Raw genomic sequence first — 19633 nt, 5'->3', positions numbered from 1 at the left:
AACAGAACAGCTGACTATAGAGGTAGAATGGGGAAAAAACTACGTGTAATATTATGATTTGTATTCGAGCTATTTAATAATGCAATTTAATTCTTTATATGAGATTAATTATGCATTCAACCTTCACCTTGAATTTCAAGGTCAACACTAAAATTTGTTTTTGTACTAAGGTTGACTTTCTTTTCGTGCGCATCATCATTGAAAGCTTTTACTACAGCAAATACTTCAATATAGCTGCTGCATGAGATACCTCGCTAAACCTTCCAGCCGTGTCTGCTAACAAACGTATTCTAATTTACAGTGGCGCTGACACACCAAACTTTACCTCGGCTACTCACCGACTGAAGTATAAATGCAGAACAGAACAGCTGACTATAGAGGTAGAATGGGGAAAAAACTACGTTTAATAGTATGATTTGTATTCGAGCTATTTAATAATACAATTTAATTCTTTATACGAGATTAATTAGGCATTCAACCTTCATCTTGAATTTCAAGGTCAACATTAAAATTTATTTTTGCTGACTTAATCTGAGCGCAAAACTATGATTCTTAAGCGTGTATCAACACTTAAATAGTAAATTAAATATAAAATTAGTATTTTACGAATTTGACGAAAAAATTGTTTTAGTATCATAAGTGGAATTTCATTTCCATATATGTATTCTACCATAACACCAAAAATGATTCGCTTGCAGTATTAATTGAATATTCATAAGCAAAGCACACACCGATATAAATGTTAAGATATGAAATTTTCTGATAACCTATAAAAAGTACGCAACGCGAGTGCAGAAAATGGTTCCTAAGTAACTTGTATTCGAATAATACCAACTTAGATTCATGAGAGATGTGAATTTTATCATATTTTGTGCTGACATTAAAAGAAGCCATTGCGTGTGAGGATTTCTTCAAGAAACACAATTACACAAGAACATAGAGCCTGAGAAATTTTGAGTATAGAACATGGTTTCACTCGCTCATGAAGACCTGGTTGAAGCGATCCGTCCACCTGTCTTTTGACCTCAACGGGCGCTTCTTGGATGGCTGGCCTGAGGGAAACAGTAACACAGCCGTCAGATTAACGGGACTGATTGCAGTCCAGAGAATTTTCTATCAAAATGAGGAATGCAGATAACAAATAGGAGTTCAGTACAATGAAGGAAATTACTCTGGATGGGAAAATAATATAGGATCTTGTTCGCAGTCAATGGAAAGGTTCTCGCAATGACGCTTTGGTACTAATAAGTTATATTATGAATTATCAATGAGATAGGTTCAAAATTGATAGAGTTCTGAATGAACTTGAGGGAAAGCGTCGTGTGTGTCTTTTCGTCGAAAACAACGACGACCTAAGAAATTATGACAAAGCCAGAGACGTCGCATTTACACATATGAAAGATTTTTCAGTTACTTGGATCGGTTCATTATTAAGTTAGTTATGTGTGATTCACTCGCAAAAAACGTGCATTTTATGCATTTGGGTCCACAGTCGAGCCAGCCCTTGAGTTTGGGAAAGTTTCGATATTGTACAATTGTACACATTTCTCTGCGGAGTAAAATTAAAGCAATAATATTTTAGCCTCAGCGAACGTCGGCTCAACTAACCAGTCGGAAACACACTGTTAGAAAAATTCCCGTTAACGGTATTACCGGCGTTTCAGTGGCCGGTCGGCACGTGAAAAGAAACACCGTGTCGCCGTTTTTATTCTAATTTAACGCTAGAAATCCGTATAACATCTGATATAAACGGCGAAACAGTTTATTTTCACGGGACGACCGGCCACTAGAATTAACGCAGGTGGGACCGTTTTTTCACCGTTTTTTCTAACAGCGCATGAGAATATGAATTAGCTTAAATTGACGTTTGTCTGGAATTGCAGGAGCTGTGCATGCGTTGCTTATCCCACTGGTTCTCTTGAAGCCTATGCGTTTCCGAGAGATGAGGAAGGACAATTTTGAGACTATCGCCCCTTGGAAATGTGTATCTGAATTTGTCTGATCAAATCCGTTTGTATATATGCCATATTGAGGTTGCTGGTCGTCGAAATGATTCAGGACAAGAAGGGTGCCAGTAACTAAAGCGCTGATTCCACCTCAGACTGTAAAGCCGAAAAATGATGACAGGAAAGAATATTAAAGATTGGAATTACCACAGAAATGCAAAATTAAGCCTTGTTTCAACTGAATTGATTGCTGAATTGAATCCTGTTTCATTTCTATTATTAGCCAAATGAATCGTGTTGCAAGCAATGAATCTCTGAATGAAAGCTTTCAGCTTAGGATTGCCTCCAAACGCAAAGAACAAAAAATATTTACTACTTGTCAACTATCCATCCATTCATGATTTTACCTATCAACAAAACAAGACGCAAGCTGAAATGAATTTCAAAATTTTGTCATCATCCCGTCAGGATCACGCAAACTACTAGTTTGCGTGTCGGTGTCCGAGCCCACATTTTCACCGTGAGGCAGCTGCTCCGGAGGACCGGCCAAGATGATGATTTTCTTCGGAATTTTCTTGACGGGAGCGACGGACTTGGTGACGCCCTCCGAGACGTCGTAGCAGCGCGGCCACACCAGGATCAGGAACACGTCGAATAAGTAGTAGACCACGTCGAAGAAGGTGATCAGCGACACGCCCACGAAGCCCAAATTGCCGCCCAAGTTTGCGATCAGAGTTGCCCACTGTGGGCATAAAATAAGCATATAAATTGAGAAAAAATTACAAGTATGATGAACTAAGCTGATGTCTACTGAATGAGATGTAAGCATTTGTTGCATAAACTTCATCTACAATGGAATCGGGAGAATATGTAAAGGTCTTTAAGTTTTGTCGATCGCGACATTATGTTCTTCAGGAATATAAACCAATACTCTTAGCAGACTAATGGTAAGACACGCAGTTTTGCTTTACTCACTGCAAAAAAATTGAGATTAATCATTTATCATGAGACATTGTTAAGGTTTACTCACTGTATAGGCTGGAGATTCATCAATTTCTTCGAATGAGAAAGAGTCAATGTAGATCTGAAGGCGGACTGTAGAATTCCATTCCCTGCTCAGAAAGATTTGACGTTTTGTTATTGAAATGTTTTGAAACATACAACCATTATTTTCCGTTGTGTCATTTGAAACTTTCTAAAATCCATTCATGATTGAGAAAAATATCTATTAGTGCTATATAAATCAGGTGTCGCTGTTAGGTTACTTTGATAGAATGTTCATGTTAAAACACAGCCATTGGTGAAGTCAGTATTTACAACTGGCTTCATACATACGAATTTTATCCCAAATTTCACAGGCATTTGAATGCACGTTAAATGCGTCCTAAACGAGAGAGTTGTCATTCTTCAATAATCTGATATAATATCCAGTGTATACTTCAATCTCGACTATAATACACATCCCGTACTCTATTGTATTAATTGCAGGGGCTCGTATCATTCCATATTCATTTTACATTCACCCTAAAAATACACTGACCCACGCGAGGAATAAAATACAATTATCCAATACAATTATGAATTAATTTCAAGTTTCGTCATTGACGAGTATTTTTTCCATACTTTTCGCTTCAATTTATTTTTTTATCGTTATTCAGCCCGAGATAGAGGCCTAGCCATGAAATTTCACTCGAGCAAGTGCAGTGCGGTCTTCTCTTCTAACGTCAATGCCACTTTAGCTGCCGCATCTCCCACGGTACCATCATTCAGTTAAAACCTTTAAATTTAAGAGCAAACGGAATCACAACTTTCTATCGAGACCGAAACAGCATCATATTTATCATGCGGTAATCGAACCCTACAAATCGCAGTTACGGACCATGCAGCAGTATTACGCGGTTTTAGTGACTAACGTCAAGCGAGTCAAGTCGCGATTCATGTGTCATTGACAGTATGGAAATCTCTTGTGCGATAATTGAAAATTAATACATTCGGTCCTGATAGTTACCATAAAGGTTTGTAAATAAAAAGTTTGATGTCGTAATAATCCTTTAGTAGAGCCAACCTACTCATATAATTGTTCACAGTAAATTAATTTAGAGTATTTTGAGTTTTCGAATGCACAGAAATTATCTGTTCATATTGCACGGTCTGAACAAGATTGATAATATTTCATGAACACAGCACCCACCCGCACAAGTCACCGCCCATCGGAACTTGTTTGATGTTCTGGACAATTTTGAGAAACTCCCTGTTGACGTCGGTGGACGATATGAGAGCCGAGTAGCGCACCTCTCTGTCAACCACAAGCGGCAGGTATGTCGGTTAATACAACTCATCAGAAAGAAGTTAATTTTTTCATGATGATAAATCCCCTACAAGCCCTAACTTTAACCCAGCTGCATAGGTACAACTGTTATTGCAACGTGGTAAAATTATGCAGCTGAACGAGGACTATGAACGAAGTCATAAGTTAGGGAAATGTTTTAGGGAATGGTTAAGAAAATGATTTCCTATATTTACACAGCATCGTAAGTAAAGGCATCTCCATTTGAGGAAACTTGTGAACAACTAAATTTATTCGAGAAATCATTACCGTATCCTAGTAATTCACTACAAAAAGTAAGTTTCATTGTTAAAATCACACATAAATTACGCAAGTAGACAACGCCCGCATAAGATTGTTAGGATACCGCAAAATTATTTTCCATTAACTAAATAGTAAGTGCACAATCAAAGCAGGAATAAATAGTAAATTTATTTATACTATGCGCGACAAGTTGATAAGCTTTTCATTACACAGCTTCACGTAGCAGAGATGACGCTGAACAACAAGAGGAAGAGGCTTTCCAGTTACTGATGCTCTATAGACATTCTTAAAATATCCGCAGGCCCCACGATCCCGTAATTCGTTTTGGAACATCACCAAGGCCATGCTGAAACACTACCCTCGACGCCTGTCAAGCGCCGTCCTCTAATGGCCCGTTCACACTAGGGGCAACACACGGGCGTCAAGCGCCTCACCGCCCATCTGTGTAGCGTCTGCTTGCACTTCTTGTGGGCAACGAAGCGATTGGCGAGCTAGCGATTCACAGCCGCCCTGCCTCATGCAACACAAGCGCTGGCGGCGGCTGCACTCAGTAGACAGCTGTCTGTGGTCTGGTGATGTTGTCTGTATACGCTGGTCCTTCACTATCGCAACTAACGCCACGCTTGTTTGTACTCACTCTCTCGTAGAGGCTAATTGATCTTTGTAGAGACCATGAATGCCTGTAGAGTTCAGTCAAAGGAGTATAAAAGTCGAAATCCAAAAGAACAAGCTCTGGTGAAAATAGTTAAAGTTTTAAAAAACTTTTGTGTACAAGTCACCGTTGTCGCGTCTTCAAAGCGCGCGGTCTCGAGCTCCCGCGTTCAAAAAAAGTGTGAACTGTTGCAGGCGGTGGGGCGCTGCAGCAAGCGCCTCAACGCCCATATCGTTGCCCCTAGTGTAAACGGGCCTTGACGCTACTACTGCGCTACACTGTAGTTCTACTGCGCTCAATATATAGCCTCTGCGCAATTTAATAGTGACGGTGCAATCACTGAGAGATCACTAAAGTTTCTGCGACTGAAGTATAGTGCACGGATCACTCGTCGGTTCAACACTTTACGTAAATCAGGAAGCCGCCATCCTTTGACTGTTTACGATTCCCGCGAGCATGAATGCATGTCGGATTAATGAACATGTTTGAGCTCATCGTCAATGCTGACTATGCGAGTGGGGACCGAAAAGAAACTGGACTGATGTAAAAAATATTTACTTATTTTTACAAAATCTTCTGTCAGAATTTTTCGGGGTGAACTCCAATTCACTTCGGAAATTTCCGCTTGTTCGTTAATGCTTCTTCGTCAATCTTTACGGATAAGGTTCATAATTCTTTTCAACATTTTTTTATGCGCGGTTAGTGGAAGGACGGCCTGAGCGAGGTTGGTAATCAATTGACATTCCCCGTTTTTGAAGCGGGAAATCACTAAAATAATTGCGTCCTCTCCATATAGCATCATCAGTGTTAGCTCTTGTAAGCAGTGTAGCATTTTCTTGCCACTCTCACAGAAGAAAGCAAAATTTGATGGCAGCACGTTGCTCACGAAAGTCAGCCATCACGAAAAAAGGACGAACGCGCAAAACAAGTATTACAAAAAAATGTGTGATAATGGAACACGGCATGTCTAAGAGATTTGCTTACTTGCAAGCGGGGTCGCAGTTACAGTTGAGTACTTCAGTGGTGGACTCGTAGTTCACTGCTTGCATACACAGACCTGCAGACGAAGCGGACAATAGTCTGAAATTGTTTCAAAGTTAGCTGATATGGGGTAAAACTTTTTTATAATTCGTTAGGTATTATTTGCGAGTAGTGTTGCAAGTAATGTTAATGGCTGTACAGAGTATGTACTCAAAGTATGAGGAACTAAGCCTGAAATGATTGATCTGGAACAATTACAATTGGTGTAGAAAATCTGATAACACTTGCTCGAAAAAAATTTCATAATTTGATGGCTGTGAATTAGAAACATGGAAGCTAATAGATAAATCTGCAAATTTTGTTATCCAAAAATTTTAGTCGCCGCCATATTAACGAAATTATTTCTTAACAGTCAAAGCCACAACATCAGCCAGGAGAAAAGTGCAGTGAACGTTTTATGTTTTATTTCATTCTGGGGTAAACCTAAGTTGATTACACGTGAATTGAATTAACACTAGATTTTACCATTACGTTGATCACTCTGCATAATTAATTCTCACCCTGAAAGCGGTCGAAGGCATCGCAATTCCCGAATTTCTTGGCCTTGAACTCGTCCTCCTCGCCGAGGGAGTCGAAGGCGGGGCCCTCGTTGACTGTGCAGTTGCACCGACGCCGGAACTCGCGTTCAATGCACAGCTTATTGCACAGCTACGGGGAGAAGGAAGCCACCATACCAATAGATTAATCAATTGAAAATGAAAAATAGCATTGAAAGGTTTTCATCATTATAAATGGTATTTTTTCCTGAGGATATTAAAATACCCATGTTATATCAAGTATATTCCGTTTTTTTACTTCCAGGTAGAAATAATTGCATTGAAGTCTTATTTGCGGTAGGTGTAAAAGGATTATAGAGAGTGAAGGATATACGAGAGGAACTGCGCATTTACAATTACTCGAAAGGGAGAGAGTTTCATTAGCTTATTAGCTCTACAGATTATTAAATTTTGATAGTACTCTATTGTGAAGCTTAACACGAGAGATGATTTTCCTTGATATATCACCGCTAGACTTCAATATACGAGTAATTGGAATTCAGAATTATGAATTCTTGAAGACGTACCGCTTCGGAGTAGTCGAACATCTTGCTGCTGGTGTCGGCACATTGTCCGTATGGAGGCCCTACGCGGCTCATCACAGTCTGCGTCAATAATTGTTATTATTAGCACGGTAATTAATTCACGGTTTTAAATTATGTAGTTCCGCGCTGATAACTTTATGGTTTCACGTGGACCAGAATTCAAAGGATTTTGGAAATAAGCATCAATATGTTTGGTATCCTATACAACCGACCCCAACGAATATGGTAAGATTGGAATGATAAGTTCTTACTCGTATTTGAGCCACTCACTTACCCATGCGTAACAACAGAGGCGCGATGGTCCCACCATTGACGTAGTACGTAATGAACATTAATCCGGTTATGTGGAGTTGAACTACTTTTGTCTTGGTCGAGTCACTGTCAATATTTAACTCCTCATTCATGCAGTTAATTAAACTAAGAGATTTTATTCCATTTCATTTTACTTTGGTTACGGCGATGGAGTGGGACAGTCCCGCGGCGAGGTTGAAGCCTTCATCGGCCGGGAAGGGCGCCTGCCAAGGCTCATGCAGCACCACGCGCAGCCCCGACCAGGGCGACAGCAACGACAGGTAGCTCGCCGCGTGCAGGTTCAGCGTCAGGCTCAGGCCGCTCTGGTCGAGTTGATGTCAAGAGAAAATGCGAATTTATTTTGCTACATTTAGTAGTTTTTGCTATGATGCAATGACAAGTGTTCCCGCTTAGGGTGTGTTGGTGAAGGATTATGTTGTTGTGTATGTTTGTGCAGACAACAATATAAATTTAACAATAAATCTTTCTGATGGATAATTCGTTTGTAATGAATGTCGGTTTGCGCCTAAAAATGCCCATTCATTGTAACATTCGCATTAATGACCACTCGAATAAAGCAATTCACATTTTTGATGGAAACTAATTTGCACAGAGATACTAAATTATTTACTTGGATTGGCTAACACAGTTTCAAAGATATTGTGTCAAAGTGTCAGTTTTAACTATAATACAAGCGTATTTATTTTTCAATAAATTCTAATTTGGAGCACACTTACACTCTTGCAATTTTGAAATAAACTCTTAAATATTTGTCAAAATAATTAGCCACGTATTTTCGAACTATTCAATTTAAGTTTAAATTAAAAACTAAATCCTTTTTCAAGTCGATACGGTATATATGATCGGTTTTTGTATTTAGTATTTTGTAATTATGCAGATTATAAATAATTAAACGAATACGTAGGAAAATATACATTATTTTGTCAACTCGATTTCCAGTGCTAAAAAATCCACCCAAACAGCAAACCTGCGGTCCGGTTTTGAACGAAGTTCTTGGCTTGAAGTTCTTTCTGCGGTCATCAATGCTGACGTTGGGGCTGGATTCTAGGACGAGGTGTGGGCTGTTGAACGTGTAGCAAACTCCCACATCCTTCGTCGTGTACGGGTAAAATTGCCTGAAATTGTTCACGTGGAAAGAGCCGTAACTAATGTATTCATACATGACTTTATTGGATGCTTTGTTATGATGAACCGCAAAAGTTGTTTTTAAATGAGATATTGGCCATTGAACTGGAAAAATACATGGCCTATGGTTTTGACGCTTAGAAGATATTGATTTGTGATCTTTTGTGTGTGGATCGGCTGAGCATTCCTATGATATTCGCAGCTTTCTAGTAACTGGAGTTCCAGTACGATAAAACTATCTTTAACTTTTTAATTCAAGTATTTCGTCTCATTCAAACGCTGTTTGCTAGACAACGTAGCATATTTGTTTAGTTTCTGCAGGTATCTGGTGAGTTGACCGAGAGATATTAGCTCTATATGTGATAGCAACATTAGTCATACGTATTATTGGCACATAATTAATAATTGCAAGATTACTTGTGTAATTTTAAAATTACTTGTAATTGCAATGGACGTTGTCGATGCTGCACACTTGGACGAAGTCTTCTCGTTTCCTCGCCGTCTTCTCGACCACGTCGCGGTCGGGGGCGAAGCGCCCCCTGAGATCCGACAAGTCGTACGTGCGGCTACGGTTTACGAGGGCTTTTACTCGCTGGTCAGTCATATTGATTTCTTTTGCAGGCTGCCACAAATCTGAAAAGCGCATTGTTATTGATAAAGGTGATAATCGGTACAGTTGAGAAGAAATATTTCTTTAATGCACATGTAGTTGAGGGCCAGGAAAATTCTACCAAAATTTTAATTTGCAGATAGAGATAAACAACGAAAATGTTAAATAACAAGCATTCTCTGGTCTTCTATGGAACGTGTTATTGATAAGTACATCGTTTTTTTTCTTATGCTGTCACATTATTTTACATAATTTGTTTATTTCCGGGTCTTTTTCTGATTTTTGATGTCATGGAATTTTTTATATTAAGAAGAAAATAGAAATTTAAGAAGAAAAAAAATGCTATTTGCTTACTCCGTAGATCGTAGACTCCGGAAACGCAAGAAACGGCCACGTGAGTGCAGTTGATGTAGGTCTCGTTATAGGCTGTGAATCGTAACAGGTGATAAGACGGAGATAAGATTTACTTAGCACAAACAGTGTAAATTAAGGTCAGTTTAATGCTTAAATTGTCTTCAAAATGCAGCGCTGTGATAAAATGGCAACGGTCCATCCAAATAAAATCATGAAAAAAATTTGTAAGGATTGTGAGCTGAATTCCGAAAGTGGTTGCAAACCCTATTTTTTGTTTGTTAAATTTTCAATATGAACGAATCGTAGCAATTTTCGTTTAAATATTACGGTCAGTTTTTCGAATTCTAAAATTACGCGACTAGCAATCGATTACTTCTGGTGTGCGTTGGGATCATTTCGTAAGGATTACGGCTGTAGATATTTGTGTATATCAAGCGAAAATTATCGTAAAGGATGGCCAGATACGTTCAGTGATGTACTGATTGTGCTGGAATGGGAGCAGAACTTTTTACCCTTACCACCAATGATAGCAAACCAAAAAATGTCAGAACGTGCGCCTTACGATCTTTTTAATTAAAAATTTAAATACATGAAGTTGATTGTTGGAGCTAATGTATTGTTTGTCCATCTTTATTAGCATAAACAGTTTCATACTCAAGTATACTTCTGCATAATTTTTGGGGGCAGCATTCCCGTTTTTATGGTAACTCTAACAGAAATGGAAAGCCAAGATTGTTTTCCGTATATATGTAACTGAAGATTCTATGATTCTTCTCCATTTTTGCGTTAACATGGCTGCCTAAACTAAAAAAAAAGTCCACAACATAACTGCCAACAATAAGTCGAATGTTAATAACATAACTATACCCCAAAATACAATCAAGTGTCAATAACAAAACTACATGGAATCTATCAAGCTTTAACAACATAACTACCTGAAATCCATCAAAAACCATCGGCAGTCAAATCTACTGCATTACTTGCACTGCAGGAATCGCAAGTGCTGCATGATTTTCGAACTCACGATCTCTTTTGGCATTGATAGATAAACAATGAAATTTTGTTAGATGTCTTTATGAAATAATTTAAATCAAGGCCAACACAAATACAGGTTTCTAATAAAGATGGAATATATTATATATTCTTATAATTTGTGCATTCAGAAAAGGGTTTCGGGAGCAATCTTCTTCACTCAACCCGGAATAAATTGATTAATTTCAATCAGTTGCGCGATCCAAAGACATTCGGGTCGCCTTATACAAAAGAAAATCTGATCGTCCGAACTTAGTGGCAATTCGACGCTCCCGCGATTCCCAATACTATACAGCTGATTTCCCGATCGCAAAGACAAACTGATCTCTGGATCTCAAAGACAAGTAGAACACCCGATCGTAAACTCAATCTCTCGCCCGATCCGTTCGTCCGATCGCAAAGACAGTCCGATTTTTAGAACCCAAAGGCAAGCAGACGTCGGATCGCAGAGACAAAAGACACAGTTTTAAAGTGGGTTGCCGGTGATGCCTTTCGCACACGGAAAATGAAGAAACATTGCTCAAATAGCGACGCACATTGGAAAGACTTATTTGACTCACATTTTCCTTCTTATTTCGTTTTAGGTACGTCGATCATCAATCTTATTTGAATATATTAACGATTTTTTCTGTGGAACTAAGACAAGAAAATTAAAATTTACTCACCTCGGTATTCTTACGTAACAAAAAGTATCCTTGTTGAAAGATATGCCTAAATTTTACGAAAGGAACGACATGGAAATTGGATGTAATTGTATTACAGTTTATGCAAACCATATTTGATTGAAGTACCAACCTCTATTTATCTCGGTGTAGTTCCCAAGTAAATCCTCGTAGACTTCTTTCCTGCAGACTAGGTTGTAACGAATGGTGACAGACTTATTTTTCCACGCCTCTTTTCGATTGAATAGGAAGAAAAGTCCAAATCAATTGAAACATGAGCATGAATCAAATTTTCATGGAATATGTCGATAAATAATGTCTTCTAAAATGTGAGCTACTGGGTCACAAAGTAAAAATAAAAAAATTCAAATTACTCAGCAAATGATTAATTAAATCAAATAATGAGAGCTCCCATAACTCTGCTATATTTAACAGGTACCAGTATACAATTGTCAACGAACTACTAGCCAAATTGATACGAATAATATTCATTCTATAATTAATGAAAAGGTCCAAAGACCAGCTTCATTCTCATGTCTAAGTACTAATCTTAAAAAAGACAAACAAAATTAAAGCGAAAATTTAGTTTTACTAAGTTTAGATCCAAGTTGCTATTTTCATAAATGGTGACTTGACTCCAAGTTTCTATCTTTACTATTTCCATTAGTCGCAATTGCAACGAATGTAAACACTGTTGATGGTGCGACGTATCTCACCAAAGTTTGTGCAGAACCGCATGTCCCCAACACTCTTGACCAGTTCGCTGATAGAGTGATCCACCGTGCCCACATCCGTGGCAAAAGTGAAGTTTTTCTTTGTCTGCTCCTCAAGCTTCGTTTGGTACTGGTAGATGAAGCTACACTGCAACCGCTGGAAGGCTTTGTCCTTTTCCATGTATGGAGACTGGTCTGTTCGAGCAATCAGGGACTATCATAAGATTCCACGAAAATAACACCACTATTCGTCAATTTTATAATAATAAAATATACTAGTGTTATAGCTTTGATTAGGCTATGTTAGCCAGTTCCCTATATATTCTTAACAACTCCCCGGCCTCCTTGCCGGTTTCTATCAGAATTTCCGCAACAAAAAGCGGGTTTAGAACCGCCAACTCACCGCTGCAATCTAAATCTAAAAGACTCGGCCAGATTCCATTTGATTTCAAACTTAGGAGATTTTCAAAATGACTATTATATTATCAGCTCGCCTTTATATAATAAACTTACTATTAGTGTTTCAAGTGTAAAGTACTAGTAATTTATTCATTGGAAAATTTGATAACGATTCACCTGTTATATTAGCACGTGTGTTCTGCACACTGACGGTGGGGAGCGTGGGTAGGATGGTAGAGTTGAGTGAAGGTGGGGTCTGCATTCATTGAGCACACGTTAGTTTGTATCTTATAATAAAGCCAAACCAAAAAATAATCAAAGTTATATAATCAAATTTGATATATGACTATGAATCATCATTAGTGAATTAGGAGAGAATCTCACATATCCAATGAAGTTCGTGAAAGATAATTTTGCTTCATTGCATGAATATTTCTAAGTAAGGTTGTCGGAATGAACTATTCAACAAAGATGAGAATGAAATCTATTACAACAACAGCGACCGTTTCAGCTCCAAGCAAAAAATTTATTGCTTTAAAGTATTTTAAAGGTACATACCAATATTGGAGAAACTGCACGCTTGCCCCTTAGGCCTGTCACTGGAAAACCACCAATAGTCGGCAGATTTGTAACTTTAGTGGTTGAGATACCGGGAATGGTGGAGGCATTAACTGGAATGATCGATGGGATACCGGAAACAATGGAGGCATTAAGTGGAATGATAGTTGGAATTTCAGAAACAATGGAGGCATTGACTGGAATGATAGTTGGGATATCAGAAACAATGGAGGCATTGGCTGGAATGATCGACGGGATATCAGAAACAATGGAGGAATCAAGTGGAATGATAGTTGGGATATCAGAAACAATGGAGGCATTGGCTGGAATGATTGACGGGATATCGGAAACAATGGAGGCATTAACTGGATTGATAGTTGGTAAAGTTGCTCCGTTCGTAAGATTTTTGGCTGCATTAATAGCCTCTCCAAGATCTTCAATTAAGCCAGTCATGTTTTCATTGATAACATTTTCGAAGTTTGCCAGGAGTCCTTCTATATAGTCCAAATCGTCCTCGGAGGGGTGGTACAACTCGTAGTGGGGATCCATCTCACATGAGTTATCGCATGTATCTGTGAAAATAAGCTTTTTTATTAAGAGGTTTTGTACACTAGTTGGTTGTATTTTATTTATGTATTTATACTCTGCTAATACCAAACGATAAAATAGGATTTATAAGCTCCTGAAAAATATGGCTGGCAGATGCTCATCTATTATTTTTGAATTATAGTAAAATTTAGTTCAGTAATTGTTTGATTTCTTGCTCGGTACAGTAATTACTTGGTATTGTATCGTTCATTTTATTATTTCAACAATTTCCACGGTTTGTTGAATTATTCACCTTCTTCCAAGGAATCGTTACTGACAGATTTGAGGCCTTCACATTCTGAAAAAGTAGAAGATGTTGCATTGCTTAGTTTCAAGCTAAGTAATTCTTTAAGCTCTAGAAATTTAAGAAAAATATGAAGGTTGATACTAGATTTTATGTTGATGCATTAGATTTAATCGTGCATTTATTTATACGATAAATTGTAAAATTTATCGATTATTTTATTAGATATCAGAAGAAAACAAAAAGAAGTCTTATGAAAATTAGCTGTCAATGCAAAATACACGTCAGCTCCGCGTAAAATGAAGCCGGAATATATCCACCTAGTGGAAAATATTATTGCACTAACACATACATTTAAACACAACTATAAAATAATTATATATTTTCGTTATAAACAGACTGAACACAACCGTATACAATTTTTTTGGGCTCTTTGAGGAATGTGATCAGAATGAAATATTCGATAGTTGGTCGTAAATCTAAACGAAAATTGTAGCTGTGGATTATTAAAAATGTTGCTATTGCATTCAAACAAATTATTCATCACTGTGGAAATAAATATTTGCATAAGCGGAGTGTTCACCAGTGACTGTGTTCTGTTCCTGCACGTTGATGAAGGCGCCGTAGACTATGTCGTTCCTGAGCGCCTCTTCGTTGTTGATGGGGTTCAGGCTGCATAGAGTCACCGCTGGAAACTGCGCCGGGCGCTCCGTTTGAAGCTGAGATGAAAAATGTGTTATTCATGCCATTTCGACAACGAAAACATGTGAATTTTGGTGATCAAAGAAGGTACACTTATCGATTCAATGGAATTAAATTGTTTAAATGAAAATTGAGGCTCTAATCGATGTCCATCGACAAGCAGGAGCCGATTCATTTTAAGTCGGAGTTCTGACCGGATAGACCGATTACGAAACCGAGGATAGGTAAAGATTTCGCTGTGATTTAATATGGTTAGAAAAATGAAAGTTGTCGTTTTGGACTAAACTTGGTACAGATTTTGAAGCTGGCTTTTTGAACTCATTTTGTAACTTAAAAAAGGAATGATAATAGTTATGAATAAAGTTATGAATAATAATTAGATTTTAAAAACGGATGAACTGATACTTCTAAAATTATAGCAGACTTTTTATCGCTTTAAAATGAATAAATTTCTAAGTTTGGGAGACCTTTCGAGCTGATTTTAGAAAGTTATGAATACTAATTCTATTTTGGAAACGGCTGATACCTCGTGAAATTGTGACAGATTTTTTACCGCTCTAAAGTTAATAAATTTCTGGGATTGGGAGAACTTTCGAGTCGAATTTGAAAAATTAGGAATACTATTTTTTTTAGAAACGGCTGAACTGACACTCGCAAAATTATAACAGACTTTTTATAGCATTAGAGTGAAGAAATTTCTGTGTTTGGGAGAATTTTTGAGTTATATGTAAAAAGTTATGAATACTAATTCTACTTTAGAAACGGTTGAACTGATACCGTACTAGTAAATTTATGACAGACGTTTTATCGCTTCAAAGTGAATAAATTTTTAGGTTTGGGAGAACTTTTGAGTTGCCTTTTAAAAAGGTATGAATACTAATTCTTTTTTAGTAACGGGTGAACTGATACTTGTGAAATTGTAACAGACTTCTTACCGCTTCAGAGAGAATAAATTTCTAGGTTTGGGTGATCTTCCGAGTTTAATTTAAGAAGTCATGCTATCCAATTCTTTTTTAGAAACGGCTGAAACGATACTTGCGAAATTATAATAGACTTTTTGTCTGTTAAAAATAAATAAATTTATAGGTTCGGGAGAACTTTCGGGCTGAATTTGTAGAGTCATGTATGCTAATTTTATTTAGAAACGGCTGAACCGATACCTGCGAAATTTTAACAGACTTTTTATATCTCTTTAAAGTCAAAATATTTCTATGTTTGGGATAACTTTCGAGTTGAATTTGAAAGGTATGAATACAAATTCTATTTTAGAAACGGCTGTACTGATACTCGTGAAATTATAATTAAATTTATTTGCTTTAAAGTTAATAAATTTTTAGGTTGATTGTTAAATTTCGAGTTGAATTTGAAAAGTTAGGAGTTCTAATTCTATTTTCGAAACTGCTGAACTGATACTCGTGAAATTATTGCAGACTTTTATCGCTTTGAAATGAACAAATTTCAAGGTTTGAGAGAACTTTCAAGTTGAATTTAAAAAGTTATGAATACTAATTCAACTTCAGAAATGGCTGAACTGATACTCGTGAAATTATAACAGACTTCTTACCGCTCTAAAATGAATAAATTTCTAGGTTTGGGTGAAATTTCTAGTTGAATTTAAATAGTTACCAATCTTATTTTAAAAGCAGCTTTGCTGAATACTCGTGAAATTATAACAGACTTTTTACCTCTTTCAAGTGAAGAAATTCCTAGGGTTGGGAGTATTTTTGAGTTGAATTTAAAAAGTTAGGAATACTAATTCTATTTTAGAAACAGCTGAACTGGTACTTGCGAAATTATTACAGACTTTTATCGCTTTAAAACGGCGTTTTACGTTTGGGTGAGCTTTCTTGTTGAATTTGAAGAGAATTCAAAGTGATTTACTGTACAATGAACCTAATCCAATGATTACTTCGTGGGATTTTACGTATTTTATGCAACTAAAACACTTGGCGTGCAAGCTGATCCCGCATTATTGGTGAGCTGGATACCGAAAAATTCTAGACCTGCAAGGTATCTTAACCTATCTTAAATTTCTTCGAAGAGACCTGAAATAATTTTTTTGTCTTACCTGAACCGCCACAGCTTTAGGGTACCCTATGTACTCATTGTAGACGTCGTAGCACTGCATGAGGCTGTACACCGTGCACAAAATCAAGAACGTCAACCACACCAGCCGACGCAACCAATGACGAGCGCTGAAATAAAACACGTTAGAACTCATCGGATTATCAGGAAATTGGTGGGTTACTGCGACAATCTCTATAACCTTTGACAGTTTCCAGCCTGGGAGGTGCTTCTGTCACTGCAAGTCTCATAATCAATCATAAAAATCTCAACATTTTGACCACTTTGCAGGCTAAAAATTACGTGAAGAAAGCAAACTAAATGATTCCAGTTACCCGCAAGTCTGCGCAGGGCCGTCCAAGGTGACGGTCTCGATGAACTCTTCGGTGCGGGTCTTCAGTCGCGTCCAGCGGTTCTCTGGCTCAACTGGCACGTCGAATTCCGACGGGGGTTGTTCCCATGAATCTTCGTCGCTGAATAAGAGTTAATAGGTTTATAAAATTATTTAGGTTGAACACTTAAAATTCGTTAATTTATGAATTGAAATAGCTGACGGAAAGAGTAAAACACTAGGAGGAAAAGGCATTAACTGGAGTAAAAAAACACTAATGGGAGTAGGTGTGGAGTAAAAAAACCCTAATATATGTTTTCGAGAAACCACAGTGAGGTGAATGGGCAATCCTAATGCTCTGCAAGCAATAACGATTTGTTAGTCTCTTTAATATCAGAACTTGCCGGCCCAATGAACAAATTTATTTCTAAAAGTTTGAAGAAACTCCCCACATAAAACCTAAAATTTTTGGTTAGCCAATCATATTGTGTTGGGTTCACAGGTTCAACGACGGGAAATTATCGCCTTGATGTCAGCAAATCATCCTAAGTTTCGGTAAGATTGCAAACTGCGATCGAATCTTAAGCCTATATTGTAAGATGCATGTGCCAAAATTTCGCTTATATTGTAAGATAAGCGAAGTTTCGCGTATAATGCTGCTGCACCAAAGTTTCGTTAATATTGTATGGAACGTAAAATTCCGCTAACAGTGTGAGTTAATTATGGCTTATATTGCAATATGCGCCAAAATTTCGCGTATATTGCAAGATAAGCAAAGCTTCGCGTATATTGCATGATACCCAAAGTTTCGCGTATATTGCAAGATACGCAAAGTTTCGCATATAGTGCATGATACCCAAAGTTTCGCGAATAGTGCAAGATACGCAAAGTTTTGCGTAAATTACATGGTACCCAAAGTTTCGCGTGTAAATTGCAACTCACGCCAAAGTCGCACTGTTTACCCCCGCAAAACGAGTCGGTGATTCGTGCTTGATTTGTGCTATACTATCACTTTCCGATCTTACGAAGCCAGGGCAATGAACGTTAAGCTAGTACTAAAAAAACTTTTAATTTCATGGTCACATTTGACGTACTGTAGCGTTTACTGTAACGCAAAATGTTTCGAAATAAATTCCCTGGCATGAAGAGGATGTAGATGACCAACGCTAAAGCGTTTTTTAACTCGAGCTAGGAAGCGATCATGATGAATCATAGGCGTGCGTATTAGAGGTATTCTACATATTGTATGTATTTTAGGTATTAGTGTCGGTATCAGAAAAAGTGAAGCTTGTAAAAAAAACGTATATGATCGTTGACCTCTTCGGAACGTCACCTTTTTCTGTAGGTGTAAGCTTTGGTATATAGCACGTCGAATAGTCACGCAAGGCACCTGCACCGATACCGCGGTACTTCAAATCATCACGCACCGATACCGCTGTTGTAAAAATCGTGACGCACTTATATCGCATTAGTTTAAATCGCCGCACTCCGATCCCGCGGTAGTAAAAATCTTCATTCACACCACCTACACCTCCAAGCAATATTTTAACTATTTTCAACAAGTTTCCAGTTTTGCCAACATTTTTGAAGCGCTTTTTCATTCTTTGTTCAATCCCAATTTTCCTCAACATTTCGCAGTATTTTTACAAAAATTTTCTAATACTTTGTAGCATTTTCTCCTGCAGCAAAGTCAGTTTCAGGAATTTTAGTATATTGACTTGATTAAAAAATAAATACAAGGAGATTCGCGGGAACTTCTTGTTTTGTATTTCTTGGCAAGCAGCTAGATGTTGTAAAAAAATGACGGGGTGCATTTCATATGAACGGCAAAGTCACGAAGTTTTGTGTGCCGCTTAGTCAGTAGCAACAATGCATTGGACAAGTGAGTAGCGTGCGTTTGCTATCGAGGCGTACTTTTTACCACGTTTTTCTTAGCTCACTTTCGTGTCCCTCTGTCTGTGATGATCAAATCTTGCAATCGATATTTCACCCACTTTCCCGCTATCTAGCAATCTGAAACTTTTAGGGAAGCTCAGCTCCCGATAACAATACAATAATCAATAATTTGTTGCACGTTTCCAGGCGTATTTATTACCGAAGATTTCTTTATTACAGCAACGCACCCAGATAAATACGGGAACAACAATGTATCCCCTCGAATACAATTTTCTACAGAACTTCGAAAAGAATTTTCTTTCGTGCATTTGCGTGGCCAACTGAAATAAAATGAATATTATGTAGGATGGTTGACCTTTTTGCAGTAGTAATAAACTCTAAAGGAACTCACAAGCAGGGGTTTGGGAACCTTTAAATGCACGTCATCCTCGAGAGGATATTCGTGTTTAGACTCAAGAGAATGAAAGCAAACAGAGATCAGTAGCTGCCGTAAAATTATTTTCTACTTTTGAGTCCACATGAAAAACGTGGTCTTTAAAATTTTTTTTATACATTTTATTTGATATCCGTTCCATGATATACTTAATGAGCATTTCGTACTCAGTTCCGCGTATCTGTCCATGAGGTCTGGTTCCTGTTCTGCTCTGATCTTGATCGGGTTCCGATTTGGCTCCGTGTGTTTTATGGGGTTATCTTAGTTAAATCAATTGCTTACAATGACTGTCCAAGAACC

At 37.7% G+C, this 19633-nt stretch overlaps 1 protein-coding gene and 1 long non-coding RNA gene across 2 annotated transcripts; both read right to left on the bottom strand.

Annotated features, from left to right (window-relative positions):
- Positions 1 to 620: 620 nt before the first annotated feature.
- LOC108678061 lies at positions 621 to 14537 on the bottom strand. Its single transcript, XM_018166400.2, has 17 exons — positions 14491 to 14537; positions 13917 to 13961; positions 13076 to 13647; positions 12695 to 12773; positions 12122 to 12313; positions 11539 to 11637; positions 9712 to 9783; positions 9185 to 9380; positions 8590 to 8737; positions 7757 to 7924; positions 7293 to 7370; positions 6730 to 6877; positions 6173 to 6245; positions 4138 to 4242; positions 2977 to 3058; positions 2466 to 2688; positions 621 to 1052 (listed from the first exon to the last, which is right to left on the bottom strand). The coding sequence occupies exons 3-17, from the start codon at positions 13622 to 13624 to the stop codon at positions 973 to 975; spliced, it is 2292 nt and encodes a 763-aa protein (XP_018021889.2). The 5' UTR covers positions 13625 to 13647; positions 13917 to 13961; positions 14491 to 14537; the 3' UTR covers positions 621 to 972.
- A 34-nt stretch (positions 14538 to 14571) lies between these two features.
- LOC125178500 lies at positions 14572 to 17047 on the bottom strand. The gene is made up of 3 exons (XR_007156922.1): positions 17009 to 17047; positions 16678 to 16804; positions 14572 to 14626 (listed from the first exon to the last, which is right to left on the bottom strand). It is a non-coding gene; the product is annotated as an uncharacterized LOC125178500 (long non-coding RNA).
- Between the last annotated feature and the right edge of the window lie 2586 nt (positions 17048 to 19633).

This window comes from Hyalella azteca, unplaced genomic scaffold, assembly GCF_000764305.2.
Source record: "Hyalella azteca isolate HAZT.00-mixed unplaced genomic scaffold, Hazt_2.0.2 contig10293, whole genome shotgun sequence".
Lineage (NCBI taxonomy): Eukaryota > Metazoa > Arthropoda > Malacostraca > Amphipoda > Hyalellidae > Hyalella > Hyalella azteca.
This window is presented reverse-complemented; position numbering and strand designations above follow the sequence as displayed.

Coding starts and splice junctions, on each gene's coding strand:
- LOC108678061 (XM_018166400.2), bottom strand. CDS start 13,624: ATGGATCCCCACTACGAGTTGTACCACCCCTCCGAGGACGATTTGGAC. Junction 9,784..11,538: donor CTACACCGAGATAAATAGAG/GTTGGTACTTCA, acceptor TACGATTCACAG/CCTATAACGAGACCTACATC. Junction 9,381..9,711: donor CGGAGTCTACGATCTACGGA/GTAAGCAAATAG, acceptor TGCGCTTTTCAG/ATTTGTGGCAGCCTGCAAAA.